General features: G+C 36.3%; 1 protein-coding gene across 1 annotated transcript; it reads left to right on the top strand.

Moving 5' to 3' along the window:
* Nucleotides 1-690: 690 nt before the first annotated feature.
* LOC116907170 (olfactory receptor 7G2-like) lies at nt 691-1,638 on the top strand. The gene has a single exon (XM_032910125.1). The coding sequence runs from the start codon at nt 691-693 to the stop codon at nt 1,636-1,638; it is 948 nt and encodes a 315-aa protein (XP_032766016.1).
* Nucleotides 1,639-24,033: the final 22,395 nt, after the last annotated feature.

Here is a 24,033-nt window from a genome sequence, read left to right as displayed (position 1 = left end):
TGAAACTTGAGTAGGAATATATCTGATGTTTTACATTTCCATATTTAATATATATGTTGTATAAACTTCATAGCATACAATTCTGCAGTGCAGATGGATGGTATAAATCATATAGAAAAATATAAGTTGAAAATTAATATAAAGATCAAGTAGCTCATACTCAAGGCCTGCACAATGGAAGAAAGTGAAAGCAAGATGTTTGAATAATATAAGGTGGGATCCCGATACCAAAATGTGCAGAACATGAATTCAGCCCCCTACAGTCTTTTAGGAAGTGGACTCATGAGGTCAAAATGATGAAGCAAGTACAGGTATAATGAAGAGCTTTGGATATTAAATCTCACAGGGACATGCCTGCTCATAGGAGGCAGTCCCTGATAATCCCTCATGAAATGTCTGTGATAATGGTGTTCATTCATGACCAGAACCTTGTTTATGCAATTGATTTTTCAAAATCACACATTCAAAACTTCTAAATTTGGATTGCAGTTGGGCTGCTGCAGCATCCTGGTCTTTGTGCTGTTTTTTGGGCTTCAGAATTCTGAGGATCATGCTTTTGTACTTAATGCTTTAATTAGTGAATTATAACTTCAGACTTCAAAGGATAAGATTTCAACAAGTCCCTAGATGTGGAAACTTGGTCTAAACTTGTCACCGATTTTTCCACTTTTCACCATCTAAATCAAATTTATGAATAACATGGAAAAGAGTAACCAAACAGATTTTCCAGTATTCCTTCTTCTGGGACTGATAGAAGACACAAGACTGCAGCCTATCTTGGTCAGCGTGTTCTTTTCTATATATCTGGTCACCATCCTGGGAAATCTTCTTATAATCTTGATTTCTATCTATGACTCCCATCTTCATACCCCTATGTACTTATTTCTTTCAAATTTGTCCTTAAATGACATCTGTTTAAGTACAAGCACAATCCCAAAGATGCTGGCAAACATAAAAGAAAATAGTCAAAGCATCACATACAAAGGCTGCCTCACCCAAATGAGCTTTGTCTTAATTTTTGGTGGGATGGAAAACTGCCTCCTTGCAGTAATGGCTTATGACCGCTATATTGCTATTTGTCACCCGCTGAGGTACACAGTTATCATGGAACCCTGTTTTTGTGTCCTGCTGATTCTATTGTCCCTGATAATTAGTGTTGTAGATTCTTTGATGCACAGCCTTATGGTGCTTCGACTGTCATTCTGCAAACACCTAGAAATATCAAACTTCTTCTGTGAACTTCCCCAGATCATCAAGTTGGCTTGCTCTGATATTCTCATTGATAACATATTGATCTATCTTTCCTCATGTATATTCATTGGTATTCCTATCTCTGGAATAGTTTTTTCTTATGTTCACATAATATCATCAGTTTTGAGAATGGCATCATCAGAAGGAAAGTATAAAGCCTTTTCCACCTGTGGGTCTCACCTGTCAGTTGTGTCCTTGTTCTATGGGACAGGTTTTGGGGTATATATTACATCTATTATTATGGATTCATCCAGGAAGACTGCAGTGGCTTCAGTGATGTATTCTGTTGTACCTCAAATGCTGAATCCCTTTATCTACAGTCTGAGGAACAGAGACATGAAAGAGGCTGTGAGGAAATTCTTCAGTGGCATGCCTTCTTTTCTATGATATTTCATTTATTGTGACATCAAATTCTAGAGTAAGTAAACTAATACTTTATTCAATCAAAATATACACTCTTCATACTCTACACTTCTAATGGCACAACATAATCACTGTGCTATAATTATGTCAAAATTTAACACTTATTTTGTGTTCTGTGACTATATGACACACTTATAGGTATTTATACACAGTTTATATTCCCAAGTTCCACCAAACCTGTATGAACTACATATTTTGGTTTTAGAAAATATTGTTGTAGTACAGTCTCAACATTGAATGTATAAGAAATGAAATAGTTAGGAAAATGCTGAAGCAATGCTAAGCTTCAATTTAAAAGTAGACAATAGTTTTCTCCCAAGTGTACAACTGGGTTTATGAAGATGACATATAAATAACAATTGTATGTGGAACAAGGAAGTGGACATGTATTCTATGTGAAACTGTTACTGTGACATATCAGTCACAGTTCAAGTTACTGTGTGGTAAACATCACTCAGAACATTTAATGTCATTATGAATTAAATAGATATACTATGGTAATATTAGTTGTGTTGGGTGATTTTGAGAGAAGTATCATTGAATAGTGATGTTATCTTTATATATAGCTGCACAAAACAATAATGTTAATAACATAGAAAAGTGAATAGAGTTGTTTCATTATAAGAAATTTCATGGTGGAGTCTATATCTGAAGATATTTTTGTTTACATCAGTCTTCCATGCAACTATCTTTCTTCCATGTACTGGAAATAGAATTCAAATTCAACTGCAATTTATGATCAGGGTAGAAGAGGCAAAGACTAAGCATCCTTACTTGGACCCACTGAATAACGTCACAAAATATCATTTAAATTGATACCTTTAGTAGGTTGAGTATATCCAGATTTCAGGCAAGTAAGAGGGCTCAGTTGGTAAAGGTTTTACTGCTATACTTGATGATTGTACACCCTAGATTCCATATAGTGTAAGTAGAAAATCACGACCATAATTTTTCCTCCGAGTTTCATATGCAATCTATAGAGTGTGGGACACATATATGTATGAACATATACACATAGTAGATAGAGAGATGATAGATGGTAAATAGATAAATAGATTCACTGATAGGTAGATAGATAGAATGTTAAAAATTATTATATAAGACTCATTTTACTGATAAAGGAAAAGAACTGACTCATGCAAGTTATTCTTTGACCTCTATATAGGATCCTTTCATATGTTTGCTCATATTCCTGACTGCAGGCACACAATTTAATAAGAAAATGTCTGGAGACAATTTAATTCAAAGCTTTTGAAACTAAGAACACTTTAGATTATATTAGCTTTTATGAGCAATTGTGTCTTCCAGAAGAAAAACCAAGTTATGTAGGAGCATTAATTCTTGGAAATATGATATACAAATATTACAGTGACTTTGTTTTCTGAGAAGTAGTAGATGTTCCTATTTTTATTTGCGTTGTAAGAAAATATATAATATTTTACTGTACACATTTCTTCTTGAAATTATGTACTTTGCCTTCTATTCAGATGCCACCTAAGAGATTAAGAAAAGAACTTACCAAATAAGAGAAAAAGTATTGATTAAGCATTGCCATGCAAACACCAAATCTGGAAAGTAGTGAATAGTTATGAATAAATACAGCTAAAATATTTGATTTTATTCTTAGCTCTTTGCACAATGTGTTAATAACTTAGTAATCATTTAAAGTTTGACTGAAATGTGGTATACACAGAAAATGTGGAAAAACAAGTTTGGAGGCACAGACTATCAAAATAAAACCTTTTCTATATTGTTTGAACTTACAAATAGAAGAATTACTTTAAAGCAGTATCTTTTAAACTTTAAAATTTGTGGCAGGCCTAGGGAGACCACAGGATTTGCAGGATTGTTAATGCTAATTTGTGGAGTAGATTTTCATTAAGATTAGACATTATGGTCCAGTTCCAGACATGGAATAAGATATTGTACAACTTGTTCATTTATTTTATTTTATCACCACTGTTTTACATTAGGTTCAAGAAATCACATGGAATTCAGAAACCAAAAGCCACTCCACTATTACTTTTTGATGGACTTATATATCATCTCAAAACTTTATCGCCTCTTTTTGGGAGTATATTCATTCTACATACTTGTTTACTATATTATACATTATGAACAGAGTAACAATCAATTTTCTCTCTCAAGAATATCTTATCTTAAGTGTGCAATCCTTGTCCATGAAATTATAAACAATTAATTTAGTGGTGATTTAGTAGATCGTATATAAATGTGTATATATACATGTGAATATATATATACATATATATACTTTTATGTACAGATGTACAACAGTATGTATATTATATATATATGCATGAACAATAATAACGGAGGGATCATGAATTAGGTAAGGATGGAGGACAAAAGATGAATTTGAGTTAGGCAGGAGGGGTGGGATTGATTTAGATGCATTATTCATACTTGCAAAAATTATAGATATTTAATGAACTATTGAGCATAAAATATTTCTCACTGGATAAGTGTGCTTGCTTTTCTCTTCTAGAGTACTTGGGTCAATTCCTTGAACCTATGTGACAAATTCAGATATTTGTAACTGCAGTTCTGACATTCCTATCAGTACCCTATGGACAGCAGGCATGTACTTTGTATATAGATGTTCATGCAAGCAACACACCCAAACATGAATGTAAATTTTAATATTTACTGCTACAGATATAAAATAATTTTTAAAAATTAATGCACTATAAATATAACAGAATAAAAGAATCTCAAATACATTCAAGAGGAAAAACTGAAATGTTTTACTAAGGAACAAGCAGAATTTTCTCATAGATAAGCTAATACCTGTTTTGATTAAGAATTCTTTGATGTGAGCTCCCAGGGACTAAGCCACTACCCAAAGACTATACATAGACTGACCCTGGACTCCAACTGCATACTTAGCAATGAATAGCCTGGTAATAGCACCAGTGGAAGGAGAAGCCCTTGGTCCTGCCAAGACTGAACCCCCAGTGAACGTGATTGTTGTGGGGAGGGCGGTAATGGGGGAACGATTGGGAGGGGAACACCCATAGAGAAGGGGACGGGGAAGGGTTAGGGGGATGTTGGCCCGGAAACCGGGAAGGGGAATAACAATCGAAATGTAAATAAGAAATACTCAAGTTAATAAAGATGAAAAAAAATGAAAAAAAATAAGAATTCTCTGATGTATACACACATCTATCTTATATACATATATGTTTTTACACCTATAAACATAAAATATCAGGTATATAAAATTGGGGAGACTTAATATATTATGTTTATTTCACATAAAGTAGACTTTAATAACATTATTAAGAATAGATGCATAATTTTGCATTTGATTATGTAAATATTAATTACATGATAACTGTTGACAGTAACAAAAATATAGGTAATCAGAATCTATGTTTGTTGTTCTATCTACAGTACAAAACCTGAGATTTTTCATTTTGCCATTCATTTGTAATTTTGTGATTTATGTTTATGTAAATAATAAATATAAATACTCATAAAATTAAAAGGAAATGTGTAAATTATCAGTGTGTGATGTTGTAGGTCATTCTTACATATGTTAACAGGAATGATAAATTTCAAATAAAAATGTAGATAGATGTTGACATGTATGTGTACAAGGTATATGGTATGGCAGTAATTTAGAAAGAAGAAAGAAATGGAGCAAATGGCATCCCTAGGAGCCCTCTAAGTAAGAGAATTATATAAAACTAAATAAATCATACAGTGTGCTCTCATCATGTGTGGCCCACAAACTTCATTAATGAGGGAGCTATGAATATTAGTGCCCAAAGGTAGTCTATTGCTATTCCCTTGCCTTGTTAAATTCACCATGTAGCATTCTAAACCTCAAACTGAAAATTTACCCATTATACTCAGGAGTGTATAATTTAGATTTTTATTAAAAAGTTTCCCAAATGAATTTTAATTCATTTTATTTTTTTGAGAACTTCACTCTGAGTATGGAATCTTCATCATTCCATGCCACCCTCCCTTGACTATACACTTCTCTAAATCCCTAATTTTGAAGCAGTTATTTTATTTTCAGATTTAGGAACTATTGCAATTGGTGTCAGAGAGAGGGAAGTAACAGAAGATAATGGATGATGGAATAGGATCAAAAATACACTATATATAAGATAATGCATAAAACTGTAATATAGTATAATTATTTAAAAATAGTAATTATTGTTTAATGTGGCCTATATGATATTACACTCCTGTTTTGTTTCACCCTGATCTCACTATATTTGTGAACATGTTCCTTTATTTTCCTACAATTTATATTTCAACATATTTAATTACTCATTTTTGTAGGATATTTCTATATGTTCTATAATTCATATTCATATCCATATGAATATAATCTATAATTTGTCTTACCATTTGAGAAAGGACAGAATAATTCACAATGTAATACGTTGTTGGACATATCAAGTTGAGCAACTGGAGGAAATGTACAAGGACTTAGAAGCCATTATTCACATTTCCTTTCCTTTTATATTTTTTTTAATTTAAAATACTTCTATATTTTGAATTCTAATACTTCTTTTTCACCATTTTTATTAAATTTGGTATTTCTTGTTTACATTTCAAATGCTATTCCCTTTCCAAGTTTCCTGTCCAGCCCACTCGCTGATCTCCCCCCTTCTATACGGGTGTTCCCTACCCATCTACCCCCACTTAGCACCCCCCATAACAATCCCCTACACTGGGGGTCCAACTTTGGCAAGACCAAGGGCATCCCCATCCACTAGTGCCCCAACAAGTTTATTCACTGCTACATATGAAGTTGGAGCCCAGGGCCAGTCGATGTAAGTCTTTGGGTAGTCTTTGGTTTAGTCCCTGGAAGCTCTCGTTGGCTTGTCATTGTTGGTCTTGTGGGGTTGAAAGCCCCTTCGGCTCTTTCAGTCTTTTGTCTTATTCCTCCAACGGGGGTCCTGTTCTCAGTTCGGTGGTTTGCTGCTAGCATTCGCCTCAGTATTTGACATGTTGTGGATGTGTCTCGCAGGGGAGATCTATATCTGGTTCCTGTGAGTATGCATTTTTTAGCTTCATCCATCTTACCTAGTTTTGGTGGCTATATAGGGGCCACAGGTAGGGCAGGCTCTGAAGTGCCTTTCCTTTAGTATCTGCTCTAAATTTTGCCTACCTATCCCCACCTGTGGATATTTTTGTTCCCATTTTAAAGAAGGAGTGAAGCATCAAAATTTTGTCATGCTTCTTGATTTTCCTGTAGTCCGTGCATTGCATCTTGGGTAATTCGAGCATTTGGACTAATATCCACTTATCAATGAGTGTATACAATGTGTGTTTTTCTGTGATAGGGTTCCCTCTCTCAGGATGATATTTTCTAGTTCCATCCATTTGCCTAAGAATTTCGTGCAGTCATTGTTTTTGATAACTGAGTAGTACTCTATCATGTAAATGTACCACATTTATGAACCCATTCCTCTCTTGAAGGGCATCTAGGTTCTTTCCAGTTTCTGGCTATTATAAATAAGACTGCTATGAACATAGTGGAGCATATGTCTTTGTTGTATGTTGGAGCATCTTTTGGGTATATGCCCAGGAGTGATATAGCTGGGTCCTCAGGTAGTGGAATGTCCAAATTTCTGAGTAATCTCCAGACTGATTTCCAGAGAGGTTATACCAGTCTGCAATCCCACCAACAATGGAGGAGTGTTCGTCTTTCTCCACATCCTCATCACCATCTGCTGTCACCTGAGTTTTTTATCTTAGCCATTCTGACTGGTGTGAAGTGGAATCTCAGGGTTGTTTTGATGTGCATTTCCCTGATGACTAAGGATGTTGAACATTTCTTTAGGTGTTTCTCAGCCATTCACTATCCCTCTGCTGTAAATTCTTTGTTTATAAATGTACCCCAATTTTTATTGGTTTATTTAACTCTCTGGAGTCTAACTTTGTGAGTTCTTTGTATATTTTGGGTATTAGCTGCCTATTGGATGTAGGATTGGTAAAGATCTTTTCCCAATCAGTTGGTTGATGTTTTGTTCTGACAGTGCCCAGTGCCCATGTGTTGGAGACTTTTTCCCACTTTTTCTTCTATTAGTTTGAGTGTATCTGGTTTGATGTGGAGGTCCTTGACCCACTTGGACTTAGGCTTTGTACAGGGTGATAAGAATGGATCCATTTGCATTCTTCTACCTGCTGACCTCTAATTGAACCAGCACCATTTGTTGAAAATGCTTTTTTCCATTGGATGGTTTTGACTCCTTTGTCAAAAATCAAGGGATCATAGATGTGTGGGTTCATTTCTGGGTCTTTAATTCTATCCCAGTGGTCTGTCTGCCTTTCTTTGTACTAATACCATAGAAGTTTTTATGACTATTGCTCTGTAATACTGCTTGAGGTCAGTGATTGTGATTTCCCCAGAAATTCTTTTATTGTTGAGGATAATTTCAGCTATCCTGGGTCTTTTGTTATTCCAAATGATTTTGCAAATTGTTCTTTCTAATTCTATGAAGAACTGAATTGGAATTTTGATGGGAATTGCATTTGATTCAGTAGATTGCTTTTGTAAAATGGCCATTTTTACTATATTAATTTTGCCAGTCCATGAGCATGGGATGTTTTTACATCTGAGATCTTCCTCAATTAATTTATTCAGAGACTTGAAGTTCTTATCATACAGATTTTTCACATGCTTGGTTAAAGTCACACTGAGGTACTTTATCATATTTGGGACTGTTATGAAGGGTATCATTTCCCTAATTTCTTTCTTAGACTGTTTATTCTTTGAGTAGAGGAAGGCTACTGATTTGATTGAGTTAATTTTATACACAGTCACTTTGCTGAAGTTGTTTATCAGGTTAAGTAGTTCTCTGGTGGAACTTTTGGGGTCACTTTAGTATGCTATCATATCATCTTCAAGTGGTGGTATTTTGAACTCTTCCTTTCTAATTTGTACCTTTTTGATCTCCTCTTGTTTTCTGATTGTTATGGCTAGAATTTTGAGAACTATATTTAAAAAGTAGGGAGAGAGTGGGCAGCCTTGTCTAGTCTATCATTTTAGTGGGATTACTTCAAGTTTCTCTCCATTTAATTTAATGTTTGATGCTGGTTTGCTGTATAAGGCTTTTACTCTTTTAGCTAGGGGCCTTGAATTCCTGATCTTTCCAGGACTTTTATCACGAAGGAGTGTTGAATTTTGTCATATGCTTTCTCAGTTTCTAATGAAATGATCATGTGGTTTTTATCTTTGAGTTTGTTTATGTAGTGGATTACATTGATGGTTTTCCACATATAGAACTATCCATGCATCCCTGGGATGAAGCCTAGTTGATCATGATGGATGATCGTTTTGATGTGCTCTTGGATGCATTTTGCAAGATTTTTAGTGAGTATTTTTGTGTCGATATTCATTAGGGAAATTGGTCTGATGTTCTCTTTCTTTGTTGGGTGTTTGAGTGCTTTAGGTATTAGAGTAACTGTCGCTTCATAGAAGGAATTTGGTAGAGCTCTGTTTCTATTTTGTGGAATAGTTTGGACAGTGTTGGTATGAGGTCTTCTGTGAAGGTCTGATAGAATTATGCACTAAGCCCATCTGCTCCTGTGCTCCTTCTGGTTGGGAGACTTTTAATGACTGCTTCTATTCCTTTAGGATTTATTGGGTTGTTTAGATGGTTTGTCTGTTCCTGATTTAACTTGGGTACCTGGTATTTGTTTAGAAAATTATCTCTTTGCTTATTTTTATGATTATAATTTAAATGCCATGTTCTTCCTCTCCCTTTCTACCTCCAATAGTCCTATAGATTCTTTCCAGACCTCCTTCAAATTCCTGTAGTGTACTATTTTTACACATTGTGTGTGTATTATATATTATTATATATAATTATCCCATATATAAATTATTTATTTATCTCTATCTGGACCTATATCTATTTCACCTGTTCAGTCCATTTGATGCCACATGTATGTATGTATATTGAGGGCTAAAAATGAGACTGCCCAAATATCAATCTCTCATTGTTGAAATTGATTATTACAGAGGCAGAACTTAAACTTCTACTGCCTAAAATACACTTGAGACACAGGACCTAGAGACCTTGACCAATAATTTTTCTTTATCCATCTCCCCAAGGACTAGCTTTCATTGTACATATAAGACCTCATATAAGCTTCTATTGAAGAGAGAAAACAAGTAGTTCTCTCAAGCTATAATAAAGAAGAAACATATTAGTTTTAAACAATAAGAATCCAGACATTGTAGCCCAGTAACTGGACTAAAGTTTGCCTCCATATCCCCTCTTATGGATATTATTGTCACCCCTTTTAAGAAGGGATGAGAGCATGTGCATTTTGGTCATCCTTCTTCTTGAGCTTCCTGTGGTCTGTCGATTGCATCTTGGGCAACTTGAGCTTTCAGACTAATATTCACTTATTAGTGAGTGCATACCAAATGTATTTTTCTGTGATTGGGTTGCCTCACGCAGGATAATATTTTCCAGTTCATTCCATTTGCCTATGAATTTCATGATGTCATCGTTTTTGATAGCTGAGTAGTACTCCATTGTGTAGATGTACCACCTTTTTAAAAATCCATTCCTGTGTTGATGGGCTTCTGGGTTCTTTCCAGCTTCTGACTATTATATATAAGGTTGCTATGATCATAGGAGCAAGTGTCTTTGTTGTATGTTGGAACATAATTTGGGTATATGCCCAGGAGCAGTATAGATGGGTCTTCAGGAGGTAGAATGTCCAATTTTCTGAGAAACCTTCAGACTGATATCCAGAGTGATTGTACCAGTGTGCAATCCCACCAACAATGGAGGAGTGCTCCTCTTTCTCTACATCTTCTCCAGCATCTGATGTCATCTGAATTTTTTATCTTAGCCATTTTTACTGTTTTGAGTTGGAATCTCAGGGTTGTTTTGATTTTCATTTCCCTGATGTCTAAGAATATTGAACATTTCTTTAGGTGCTTTTCGGCCACTCGATATTCCTCATCAGGAATGTTTTGTTTAGCTCTGTGCCCATTTTAATAGGGTTATCTTTCTTTCTGGAGACTAATTTCTTTTTTTTTATTAAATTAACTTCAGTATTTCTTATTTACATTTCGAATGTTATTCCCTTTCCTGGTATCTGGGCAAACATCCCCCTAATTCCTGCCCCTCCCCTTCTTTATGGGTGTTCCCCTCCCCACCCTCCCCCCATTGCCACCCTCCCTCCAACAATCACGTTCACTGGGGGTTCAGTCTTAGCAGGACCAAGGGCTTCCACTTCCACTGGTGATCTTACTAGGATATTCATTGCTACCTATGAGGTCAGAGTCCAGGGTCAGTCCATGTATAGTCTTTAGGTAGTGGATAGTCACTGGAAGCTCTAGTTCCTTGGCATTGTTGTTCATAAGGGGTCTCGAGACACTTCAAGCTCTTACAGTTATTTCTATGATTCCTTCAACGGGGGTCCCGTTCTCAGTTCAGTGGTTTGCTGCTGGCATTCGCCTCTGTATTTGCTGTATTCTGGCTGTGTCTCTCAGGATCGATCTACATCCGGCTCCTGTCGGTCTGCACTTCTTTGCTTCATCCATCTTGTCTAATTGGGTGGCTCTATATGTATGGGCCACATGTGGGGCAGGCTCTGAATGGTTGTTCCTTTCTGAGTCTCTTTTAATCGTTGCCCCTATATTCCCTGCCAAGGGTATTCTTGTTCCCCGTTTAAAGAAGGAGTGAAGCATTCACATTTTGATCATCCGTCTTGAGTTTCATGTGTTCTATGAATCTAGGGTAATTCAAGCATTTGGGCTAGTAGCCACTTATCAATGAGTGCATACCATGTGTGTTTTTCTGTGATTGGGTTACCTCACTCAGGATGATATTTTCCAGTTCCAACCATTTGTCTATGAATTTCATAAAGGCATTTTTTGATAGCTGAGTAATATTCCATTGTGTGGATGTACCACATTTTCTGTATCCATTCCTCTGTTGAAGGACATCTGGGCTCTTTCCAGCTTCTGGCTATCATAAATAAGGCTGCGATGAACATAGTGGAGCACGTTTCTTTTTTATATGTTGGGGCATCATTTGGGTATATGCCCAGGAGAGGTATAGCTGGATCCTCAGGTAGTTCAATGTCCAATTTTCTGAGGCACCTCCAGATTGATTTCCAGAATGGTTGTACCAGTCTGCAATCCCACCAACAATGGAGGAGTGTTCCTCTTTCTCCACATCCTCACCAGCATTTGTGGTCACCTGAGTTTTTGATCTTAGCCATTCTCACTGGTGTGAGGTGAAATCTCAGGGTTGTTTAGATTTCCATTTCCCTTATGACTAAAGATGTTGAACATTTCTTTAGGTGTTTCTCAGCCATTCAGCATTCCTCAGCTGTGAATTCTTTGTTTAGTTCTGAACTCCATTTTTTAATAGGGTTATTTGTCTCCCTGCAGTAACTTCTGAGTTCTTTGTATATTTTGGATATAAGCCCTCTATCTGTTGTAGGATTGGTAAAGATCTTTTCCCAATCTGTTGGTTGCCATTTTGTCCTAACTACAGTGTCCTTTGCCTTACAGAAGATTTGCAGTTTTATGAAATCCCATTTGTCGATTCTTGATCTTAGAGCATAAGCCATTGGTGTTTGGTTCAAGAAAATTTTTCCAGTGCCCATGTGTCTGAGATGCTGCCCTAGTATTTCTTCTATTAGTTTGAGTGTATCTGGTTTGATGTGGAGGTCCTTGATCCACTTGGACTTAAGCTTTGTACAGGGTGATAAGCATGGATCGATAAGCATTCTTCTACATGTTGACCTCCAGTTGAACCAGCACCATTTGCTGAAAGTGCTATCTTTTTTCCATTTGATGGTTTTGGCTCCTTTGTCAAATATCAAGTGCCCATACGTGTGTGGGTTCATTTCTGTGTCTTCAATTATGTTCCATTGGTCTAGCTGTCTGTCTCTGTACCAATACCATGCAGTTTTTATCACTATTGCTCTGTAATACTGCTTGAGTTCAGGGATAGTGATTCCCCCTGAAGTCCTTTTATTGTTGAGAATAGTTTTAGCTATCCTGGGTTTTTTGTTATTCCAGATGAATTTGCAAATTGTTCTGTCTAACTCTTTGAAGAATTGGATTGGTATTTTGATGGGGATTGCATTGAATCCGTAGATCGCTTTTGGTAAAATGGCCATTTTTACTATATTAATCCTGCCAATCCATGAGCATGGGAGATCTTTCCATCTTCTGAGGTCTTCTTCAATTTCTTTTTTCAGAGTCTTGAAGTTCTTATTGTACAGATCTTTTACTTGCTTGGTTAAAGTCACACCGAGGTACTTTATATTGTTTGGGTCTATTATGAAGGGTGTCATTTCCCTAATTTCTTTCTCGGCTTGTTTCTCTTTTGTGTAGAGGAAGGCTACTGATTTATTTGAGATAATTTTATACCCAGCCACTTTGCTGAAGTTGTCTATCAGCTTTAGTAGTTCTCTGGTGGAACTTTTGGGATCACTTAAATATACTATCATATCATCTGCAAATAGTGATATTTTGACTTCTTCTTTTCCAATCTGTATCCCCTTGATTTCCTTTTGTTGTCTGATTGCTCTGGCTAGAACTTCAAGAACTATATTGAATAAGTAGGGAGAGAGTGGGCAGCCTTGTGTAGTCCCTGATTTTAGTGGGATTGCTTCATGTTTCTCTCCATTTAGTTTAATGTTAGCAACTGGTTTGCTGTATATAGCTTTTACTATGTTTAGGTATGGGCCTTGAATTCCTATTCTTTCCAGGCCTTTAATCATGAAGGGGTGTTGAATTTTGTCAAAGGCTTTCTCAGCATCTAAAGAAATGATCATGTGGTTTTGTTCTCTCGGTTTGTTTATAAAATGGATCATGTTGATGGTTTTCCTTATATTAAACCATCCCTGCATGCGTGGTATGAAGCCTTCTTGACCATGTTGGATGATTGTTTTGATGTGCTCTTGGATTCGGTTTGCAAGAATTTTATTGAGTATTTTTGCATCGATATTCATAAGGGAAATTGGTCTGAAGTTCTCTTTCTTTGTTGGGTCTTTGTATGGTTTAGGTATAAGAGTAATTGTGGCTTCATAGAAGGAATTTGGTAGTGCTGCATCTTTTCAATTTTGTGGAATAATTTGATAGTGTTGGTGGAGGTTTTCTATGAAGGTCTGATAGAATTCTGCACTAAACCCGTCTGGACCTGGGCTCTTTTTGGTTGGGAGACCTTTAATGACTGCTTCTATTTCCTTAGGAGTTATGGGGTTGTTTTAACTGGTTTATCTGTTCCTGATTTAACTTCTCTGGTTTCCTGGTATCTGTCTAGGAAATTGTCCATTTCTTGCAGATTTTCAAGTTTTGTTGAATATAGGCTTTTATAGTAAGATCTGATGATTTTTTGAATTTCCCCTGAATCTGTAGTTATGTCTCCCTTTTCATTTCTGATTTTAATTTGGACACACTCACTGTGTCCTCTCGTTAGTCTGGGTAAGGGTTTATCTATCTTGTTGATTTTCTCAAAAAACCAACTTTTGGTTCTGTAGAATCTTTCTATGGTCCTTTTTGTTTCTAGTTGGTTGATTTCAGCTATGAATTTGATTATTTCCTGCTTTCCACTCCTCATGTGTGTATTTGCTTCTTTTTGTTCTAGAGCTGTTAGATGTGCTGTCAAGCTGCTGATATATGCTCTCCTGTTTCTTTCTGCAGGCACTCAGAGATATGAGTTTTCCTCTTAACACAGCTTCGTTGTGTCCCATAAGTTTGGGTATGTTGTACCTTCATTTTCATTAAATTCTAAGAAGTGTATAATTTATTTCTTTATTTCTTCCTTGACCAGGTTATTGTTGAGTAGAGCATTGTTCAACTTCCACGTATATGTGGGCGTTCTTCCTGTATTATTATTGAAGACCAGCTTTAGGCCGTGGTGGTCTGATAGCAAGCATTGGGTTATTGCTATCTTTCTGTACCTGTTGAGGCCCGTTTTTTGACCAACTATATGGTCAATTTTGGAGAAAGTACCATGAGGACCTGAGAAGAAGGTATATCCTTTTGCTTTAGGATAGAATGTTCTATAAATATCTGTTAAGTCCATTTGGTTCATGACTTCTCTTAGTCTGTGTATGTCTCTGTTTAATTTCTGTTTCCATGATCTGTCCATTGATGAAAGTGGGGTGTTGAAATCTCCTACTATTATTGTGTGAGGTTCAATGTGTGTTTTGAGCTTTAGTAAGGTTTCTTTTACGTATGTAGGTGTCCTTGTATTTGGGGCATAGATATTTAGAATTGAGAGTTCACATTCGTGGATTTTTCCTTTGATGAATATGAAGTGTCCTTCCTTGTCTTTTTTGATGACTTTTAGTTGAAAATTGATTTTATTTGATATTAGAATGGCTACTCCAGCTTGCTTCTTCTGACAATTTGCTTGGAAAGTTGTTTTCTAGCCTTTCACTCTGAGGTAGTGTCTGTCTTTGTCTCTGAGGTATGTTTCCTGTAGGCCTCGGAATGCAGGGTCCTCATTGCGTATTCAGTTTGTTAATCTATGTCTTTTTATTGGGTGTTGAGACCATTGATGTTGAGAGATATTAAGGAATAGTGATTATTGCTTCCTCCTATATTCATATTTGGATGTGAGATTATGTTTGTGTGCTTTACTTCTCTTTGTTTTGTTGCCAAGACGATTAGTTTCTTGATTTTTCAAGGGTGTAGCTTGCCTCCTTATGTTGGGCTTTACCATTTATTATCCTTTGTAGGGCTGGATTTGTAGAAAGATATTGTGTAAATTTGGTTTTGTCATGGAATATCTTGGTTTCTCCATCTATGTTAATTGAGAGTTTGAAGATTATAGTAACCTGGGCTGGCATTTGTGTTCTCTTAGGTTCTGTATGATATCTGTCCAGGATCTTCTGGCTTTCATAGTCTCTGGCGAAAAGTCTGCTGTGATTCTGATAGGTCTGCCTTTATGTCTTACTTGACCTTTTTCCCTTACTGCTTTTAATATTCTTTCTTTATTTTGTGCATTTGGTGTTTTGACTATTATGTGTAGGGAGGTGTTTCTTTTCTGCTCCAATATATTTGGAGTTCTGTAGGCTTCTTATATGCCTATGGGTATCTCTTTTTTAGGTAAGGGAACTTTTCTTCTATGATTTTGTTGAAGATATTTACTGGTCCTTTGTGCTGGGGGTCTTCACTCTCTTCTATACCTATTATCCTTAGGTTTGATCTTCTCATTGAGTCCTGGATTTCCTGTATGTTTTGGACCAGTAGCTTTTTCTGCTTTACATTATCTTTGACAGTTGAATTGATGATTTCTATGGAATCATCTGCTCCTGAGATTCTCTCTTCTATCTCTTATATTCTGTTAGTGATGCTTGTATCTACGGCTCCTTGTCTCTTTCTTTGGTTTTCTATATCCAGAGTTGTTTCCATCTGTTCTTTCTTGATTGCTTCTATTTCCATTTTTAATTGCTTTAATTGTTTGATTGTGTTTTCCTGGAATTCTTTCAGGAATTTTTGTGATTCCTCTCTATTGGCTTCTACTTGTTTATTTATGTTTTCCCAGAATTCTTTCAGGGATTTTTGTGATTCCTCTCTGTAGGCTTCTACTTGTGTATTTATGGTTTCCTGTGTTTCTCTAAGGGAATTCTTCATGTCTTTCTTGAAGTCCTCCAGCATCATGATCAAATATGATTTTGAAACTAGATCTTGCTTTTCTGGTGTGTTTTGATATTCCGTGTTTCTTTGGTGGGAGATTTGGGCTCTGATGATGCCATGTAGTCTTGGTTTCTGTTGCTTGGGTTTCTGCGCTTGCCTCTTCCCATCAGATTATCTCTAATGTTACTTTGTTTTGCTATTTCCACAGTGGCTAGACTGTCCTATAGGCCTGTATGTCAGGAGTGCAGTAGACCCGTTTTCCTGTTTTCTTTCAGCCAGTTATGGGAACAGAGTGTTCTGCTTTCGGGCTTGTAGTTTTTCCTATCTACAGGTCTTCAGCTGTTCCTATGTGCCTGTGTCTTGAGTTCACCAGGCAGGTCGCTTGGAGCAGGAAGGTTTGTCTTACCTGTGGTCCCGATTCTAAAGTTTGCTTGTGGGGTGTGCTTATGAGCTCTCTGCGGGGGCAGCAACCAGGAAGATCTGCGCTGTCCTTTACGGGAGTTTCCGTGCACCAGGGTTCCAGATGGCATTTGATGTTTTCCTCTGGAGTCAGAGATGTGGGCAGAGTGTAGTCTCTTCTGGTTTCCCAGGTGTGTCTGCCTCTCTGAAGGTTTAGCTCTCCCTCCCACAGGATTTGGGTGCAGAGAACTGTTTATCTGGTCGGTCCCTTCAGGTTCCGGTGGTGTCAGAGGCAGCGGACTTGCTGCTCCTGTGCCCTTATCCAAGGGAACCCAGAGGCCATATACAGTTTCCTCTTGGGCCAGGGATGTGGGCAGAAGTGGGCAGAAGTGGGCAGTGTTGGTGGTCTCTTCCGCTCTGCAGTCTCAGGCGTGCTCACCTGTCTAGGCGGTGAGCTCTCTCTCCCACGGGGTTTGGGAGCATTGAGCTGGAGGCAGGGTGGCAGGGCTCTTCTAATCAAGACAAATAGGCCTCCACTGCCACAACCTGCTGTAGCACGCAGGAGCGTTCTCCTCTCCCACCTTCTTCTCCATGTGGCTGGAGACTAACTGCTTGAGTTTTCTTCTTGTTTTTCCTTGAGTAGAGGAAGGCTACTGGTTTGTTTGAGTAAATTTTATATCCATCCATTTTGCTGAATTGATTATCTGGTTTAGGAGTTCTCTGGTATAATTTTAGGGGTCACTTAAGTATACTATCATATCATCTACAAATAGTGATATTTTTACTTCTTCCTTTCAAATTTGTATCCTTTTACCTCCTTTTGTTGTCTAATTTGTCTACCCAGGACTTTGAATACTGTATCGAATAGGTGGGATTGTTTCAGATTTCTTTCCATTTAGATTGTTGTTGGCTACTGGTTTATTGGGAATTGCTTTTATTATGTTTAGGTATTGGCCTTGAATTACTGATCTTTCTTGATTTTTATCATGAAGGGGTATTGAATTTTATCAAATGCATCTCAATATCTAATGAAATGATCATGTGTTTTTTTTTCCTTTGAGTTTGTTTATATAGTGGATCACATTGATAAATTTCCCTACATTGACCCATCCTTGCATCCCTATGATGAATCCAATTGGTCATAATGGATGATCCTATTGGTGTGTTCTTTGATCCGATTTGTGAGAATCTGATTGGTTTTGGCATCAATATTAATAAGAGAAATTGGTTTGAAGTTCTCTTTCTCTCTTTGGTCTTTGTATGGTTTAGCAATAAGTGTAATTGTGGCTTCAAAGACTAAATTGGGTAGTGTTACTATTTTGTGGAATAGTTTGGACAGTATTGGTAATAGGTCTTCTTTGAATGTCAAAAAGAATTCAGCACTAAGTCCATCTGGTCCTGGACATTTTTGGTTGGGAGACTTGTAATGACAGTTTGTATCTCTTTAGTAGTGATGGGATTCTTTATCTGATCCTAATTTAACTTAGGTACATGATATCTCTTTTAAAAAATTGTCCATTTCATCTAGATTTTTCTGTTTTCTTTAGTATAGGCATTTGTAGTTGGATCTGATGGGTTTTTTTGATTTCCTGTGTTTCTGTGGTTATATATTTCGTATGATCCCTGATTTTGCTTATTTGGATACTATATCTATGCCCTCTGGTTAGTCTGGCTAAAGGTTTATCTATCTTGTTGATTTTCTCAAAGAATCAGCTCCTGGTTTATTGATTCTTTGTATCATCCTATTTATTTCTGCTTGGTATATTCAGCCCTGAATTTGATTATATCCTACCATCTACTACTCTTGGGTTCATTTGCTTTTTCTTTTTCTAGAGCTTTCAGTTGTGCTGTCAAGCTGCTAATATATACTCTCTCTAGTTTCCTTCTGGAGACATGCAGAGCTATGAGTTTTCCTCTTATTACTGCTTCCATTGTGTCCTATAACTTTGGGTTTGTTTTGCCTTCATTATCATTAAATTATAAGAAAGTCTTTAATTGCTTTCTTTATTTCTTCCTTGACCAAATTATCATTGAGTAAAGCATTGGTGAGCTTCCATGTATATGTGGGCTTTTTGTTATTTTTGTTATTATTGAATAGCAGCTTTAGTCCATGGTGATCTAATAGGATGCATGGGATTATTTCTGTCATCTTATATCTGTTGAGGTCTGTTTTGTGACCAAATATATGGAGAATGTTAGAGGTGGTAATATGAGGTGCTAAGAAGAAGGTGTATTCTTTTGTTTTAGGATTTAATATTCTATAGATATATGTTTAAATCCATTTGTTTCATAGCTTCTGTTAGTTTCACTGTGTCTCTGCTTAGGTTCTTTTTCCATGATCTGTCCATTGCTGAGAGTGGACAGATCTCACACTTTTTTTGTGTGAGTGTAGTTTGTGCTTTGAGTTTTAGTAAAGTTTCTTTTATGAATGGGGGTGCCCTTGCATTTGGAGCATAGATATTAAGAATTTACATTTCATCTTGGTAGATTTTTCTTTTAATGAGTATGAAGTGTTCTACCTTATCTTTTTTCAGAAATTTTCATTTAAAGTCTATTTTATTTGATATCACAGTGGCTACTCCAACTTCTTTCTTGGGACTATTTGCTTTGAAAATATTCTACCAGATTTAGGTACATTTCCTGGATGTAGCAAAATCCTTAGTCCTGATTACATATCCTGTCAGTTAGTCTATGTCTTTTTATTGGGGAATTAATCTCATTGATGTTAAGAGATATTAAGGTAAAGGGACTTATACTTTCTTTCCTTTTTTTTTTCTTTCTTTTTTTTTTTGTTTTTTTTGGTTAACAGTGAAAATTTGCTTGTATGTCTATCTTCTTTTGTGCTTGTTAAAAGAAGATTATTTCTTATTTCTGGCTTTTTCCAGGATTAATTTCTCTCCTTGTATTGAAGTTTTCTATCTATTATCCTTTGTAGGCCTAGATTTGTGTGAGGATATTGTGTAAATTTGATTATGTCATGGAATATCTTGGTTTCTCCATCTATGGTAATAGAGAATTTTGTTTAATATTGTATCCTGGGGTGGCATTTGTGTCCTCTTATGCTGTGTATGACATCTGCCCAGGGTCTTGTGGCTTCAATAGTCTCTGGTGAGAAGCCTGGAATAATTTTAATAGGTCTACCTTTATATTCTTTCTTTGTTTTGTGCATTTGGTGTTTGATTATTATGTGATGGGGAGAGTTTCATTTCTGGTCCTGTCTATATGGAGTTCTGTTGACTTCTGTATGATCATGAGCATTTCTTGTTTTACATTAGTGAAGTTTTCTTCTTTAATTTTGTTGAAAATATTTACTGGAAATTTGAGTTGGGAATCTGCACTCTCTTCTATATCTATTACCTTTAGGTTTGGCCTTCTCATTGTGTCCTGGATTTCCTGTATGTTTTGGGTTAGGATCATTTTGCTTTTTGCATTTCTTTGACTATTGTTTCAATGTTTACTATAGTATCTTCTGCACCTGAGATTCTCTTTTCTCTCTTTTGTTTTCTGTTCGTGATTCTTGCATATATGACGACATTTCTCTTTCCTAGATTTTCTATCTCCAGTCTGTCTCCTTTTTTGATTTCTTTATTGTTTCTATTTCCATTTTTAGATCCTGAATGGCTTTTTTCAATTCCATCACCTCTTTGCTTGTGTTTTCCTGAAATTCTTTAAGGGATTTTTTTGTGTTTCCTCTTTAAGGGCTTCTACCTCTTTACCTGTGTTCTCCAGTATTTTCTTTAAGGAAGTTATTTATGTCCTTCCTAAAAACCTCTGTTATCATCATGAGATGTCATTTTTAAGTCAAGTCTGGCTTTTCCTGTGTGGTTCAGTAGTTAGGACTTGCTGTAGTGAGAGAACTGGTTTCTGATGACGCCATCTAGCCTTGGTTTCTGTTGCTTATGTTCTTGTGCTTGCCACTTGCCATATGATTATGTCTAGTTACCTATCTTTGCTGTCTCTGACTGCAGCCTGTCCTTTCTATGATCGAGGTTGTGTAAGAACTCATTAGAATCCTGTGATCCTACAATTCTGAGATCCTGTGATCCTGAGATCCTTGTTGTGTGCGATCACCTCCAAGTGGAGTTTTCTCTCTGATTCTGTGATCCTGAGTGTCTCATAGCACCTCTGATATTGGGTGTGTTTGAGCACCCAAAATCGGTGTTGTAATAGTAAATACAGAGCCAGCACCAAATATCTGTTCAGGTGACTGGTTTAGACCAGAAGGCAACTATACCGCTAGCTGGGTGGAGGTCCCTAGGTCCCTGAATACTGGGGGACCTAGTTACTCCATATGTTGGTGCAGGTGTTGGGGCAGATATTGTGGCCTCTCCTGTGATCCTGGGTATTTCAGAGCACCTGGGATTTTAGTAGATTATTTATATATTGCATACATGAAAATAACATGATTTATTAGGCATTGTTAAAAGTTAATGTGAATCATATTAACATCAAATTTATTCTTTGAGTCCACCCCATTATGGGTCAGGTTATTATGGGCATTCCTTTGTCTATACTGCCAATTATAATAATTATAATCACCTTTTTTTTGTTGAGCAAGTGCTTCCTTGTATCTCCTACTTCAGGGCTCAATTAATCTCACTGCATTTAATTTATCAACTGACCACCATCATATCTGATCATAAACTATTACACAGCAATGGGGCTAAGACAGAGAACTTCAAGTGTGCTGGTGCTCCTCTCACAATTTTTTGTCTTGAAGGATTAGTGATGGTAGAGTTTTCTTGCCCTTCTCATTGTGGAGGATAAATTAGGCTTCATCCAACATATCTATGCTAACATTGCAAATTCTCTCAGCCTTAAAATTCTTTCATAACTAGTAAAAAGCTGGATATTAGGAATCTCTAAATCCTTTGCATTAGGGTACCTTTTGATAAATTCAAAATTTTGAAAGAATTTTTATCATTGTGAACTTGCACACTTCATTTACTTGATAGCTATTGTCACCTCATTCTGTGATGTTAGAAGTTTGTAAATATTAATATGGAACACATTATTTTGACTTGTTAATTTGACAAGAGTCTCTGGAAGCAACAACCAGCATCGTTAGTTTTCTTATTTTTTGCCAAAATTATTGAAAGTTTTACACACAGTATCACCAAAATCCTTTCAGCTTACAGCTAGTGAATTATTAGAATTAAGTTCATTTGTCTTTACATTTTTAAAATAATTCTCAACATGTATTTTCAGTACTCTTTCAGTTTCTAAGAAAGGTATCAATAACTGGAGAGGCTTCAGTTATTGTACATGTCCTTAAATTAGAAAGCTGATTTCAGGTACTTAAAAATTATGTCTCTTTAGATTCGCTTTGGGTATGAAAATTTGTATTAGTGGTCTCTAGAGGAACGTTATTGAGATAACACACACACACACACACACACACACACACACAAATACAGGCTGTTGTCCAATTACTTTAATTATGGATATCTACCAATGGAAGGTCCAATAATCCAGTAGTTGTTCAATCACAGAGGCAGGATTTCTTTGCTAGGCAACAGTATATTGCAGAATCCTATAGAAGTAGGCTTTAATGGCAATATGTGAATGAACTTAACTATTAATTAATCAGGCAAAGAGCAAGATATTCTTCCTTCTATATTCTTTATATAAACTAGCAGAAAAAGTTACAGTGCATATATAAGGTGAATATTGTCATCATTAATTATCTAAATTCAATGTGAATCATTTCAATTCAAATGATTTAATTAAGAAAAGCACCTCATAGGTATGCCTAGCTACTTGAGACTTAATTATTCCACATGTAGTTTTTAAACAAATGTGACATTTTACAAGAAAGCTAGCTTTCTAGTTTCAGTGTGCATTAATAATTACTATTTCTTAGGACTCAAGAAAATAATCAATGATTAAGCATACAGGATACAAAGTGGTTGTGGTGTTCATCAGGTTAACCAGTGAGTAGTTTATAGTAACCCAGTCTTCTTGCGTGAGTTTGCTGAGCTTCCAGACAAGGAATATGTGGTTGAATGTGTGAATATTTTGCTCACATAAATTTAAATTCACTGGAACAAAAGATCTATTAATTACTTTAATGTTTTAAAATTGTTCACTGAACTAGAGAAGACTTCTGGGTAAGAATATAGTACAAAAAATTTCTCAGTATGAGGTCATAAAGAAGAGTGCAAAAAGAAGGCATGCAAATATTAAAATATGATGGAATCCATACAAAAGGTGGCTAAATACTACATTTTTCATAAAACAAATAAACTAAAATAAAAAGAAATGTATAGTTACAGAAAACATTTTGCTAGTGTAGTTCTGTTCTAGAATGGTATGCATGCTGCCAATATAGCCTCACTAGCAGTTAGTTCTGGACAGGCTGTGAAACCCAGAGCTGGCTTTCCAAAGAAACAGAAGAAAGCACACTAAATTTCCAGGGCCCATGTTTAACCCTGTGCCCTGCTGTGAACTCAAGTAGAACCAAGAATTATTCAGATATAAACTCATTTTTCTGTGACAACATAATTTTTATAAAGGGGTCAACAAATGATGTTGACAAAACATCAATTTCACAATTAGGGGAATGTTAATCTACACAAAAAATCAATGCAAAGAGATCCAAGCACTTTAATTTCAAGCCTCAAATTCTGAAATAATTAGAAGAGAGCATAAGGAAAGAAAACACATATACATGTGCAGGTATGTACACACACACATACACACATACTTGTATACATGCACATATACACACATACCCAGTCAGACACACGCACTACAAGTTTTGGAGTAGACTCTAAAAGGCATAGAAAATACCCCCAAAATTACAAGTGGTCTTTCATAAAATATATATATCTTGAAAGGAACTATAGAAAGACCAGCAGTCACAATTACCCTGGACCAGCAAGATCTCTCTGATAATGAGCCATGAACTAGATAGCACACACTAGCTAATAGGAGGCCTCCTGACTAGCGTACAGCAGAGTACTGCCTGGTCTGGCCTCAGTGAGAGAAGAGACATGTAACCCTTGAGTGCCTTGATGCCTCAAGGAATGGGGAGGCCTGGACAGGCAGGATGGGATTGGGAGTTGGGGAAATCCTCTTAGAAACACAGGAGGAGGAATGGGATAAGGAATTGTCTGAGAGTAGACTCGGAGGGAAATGGCTATTGGACTGTAAAAAAGTCCTTTAAGACAATTTTTTTAAAAAAAGGAAGCTTTTAACAAAATAAACAGCCTACAGAATAGGTATGGGTGTTTGCAAGCTATATTTAGTGCAAAGCGTTTAACATATAATACTCAAAGAGGTGCAGATGTTTAATACCAAACTGTAACAAAAATTTTAACACGTAAAACATTAACAAAAAT

The sequence above is a fragment of the Rattus rattus genome, chromosome 8, assembly GCF_011064425.1.
Source record: "Rattus rattus isolate New Zealand chromosome 8, Rrattus_CSIRO_v1, whole genome shotgun sequence".
NCBI lineage: Eukaryota > Metazoa > Chordata > Mammalia > Rodentia > Muridae > Rattus > Rattus rattus.
Note: the sequence above shows the minus strand (reverse complement) of the source record. Positions and strands in the feature narration are given on the sequence as shown.

Coding starts and splice junctions, on each gene's coding strand:
- LOC116907170 (XM_032910125.1), top strand. CDS start 691: ATGAATAACATGGAAAAGAGTAACCAAACAGATTTTCCAGTATTCCTT.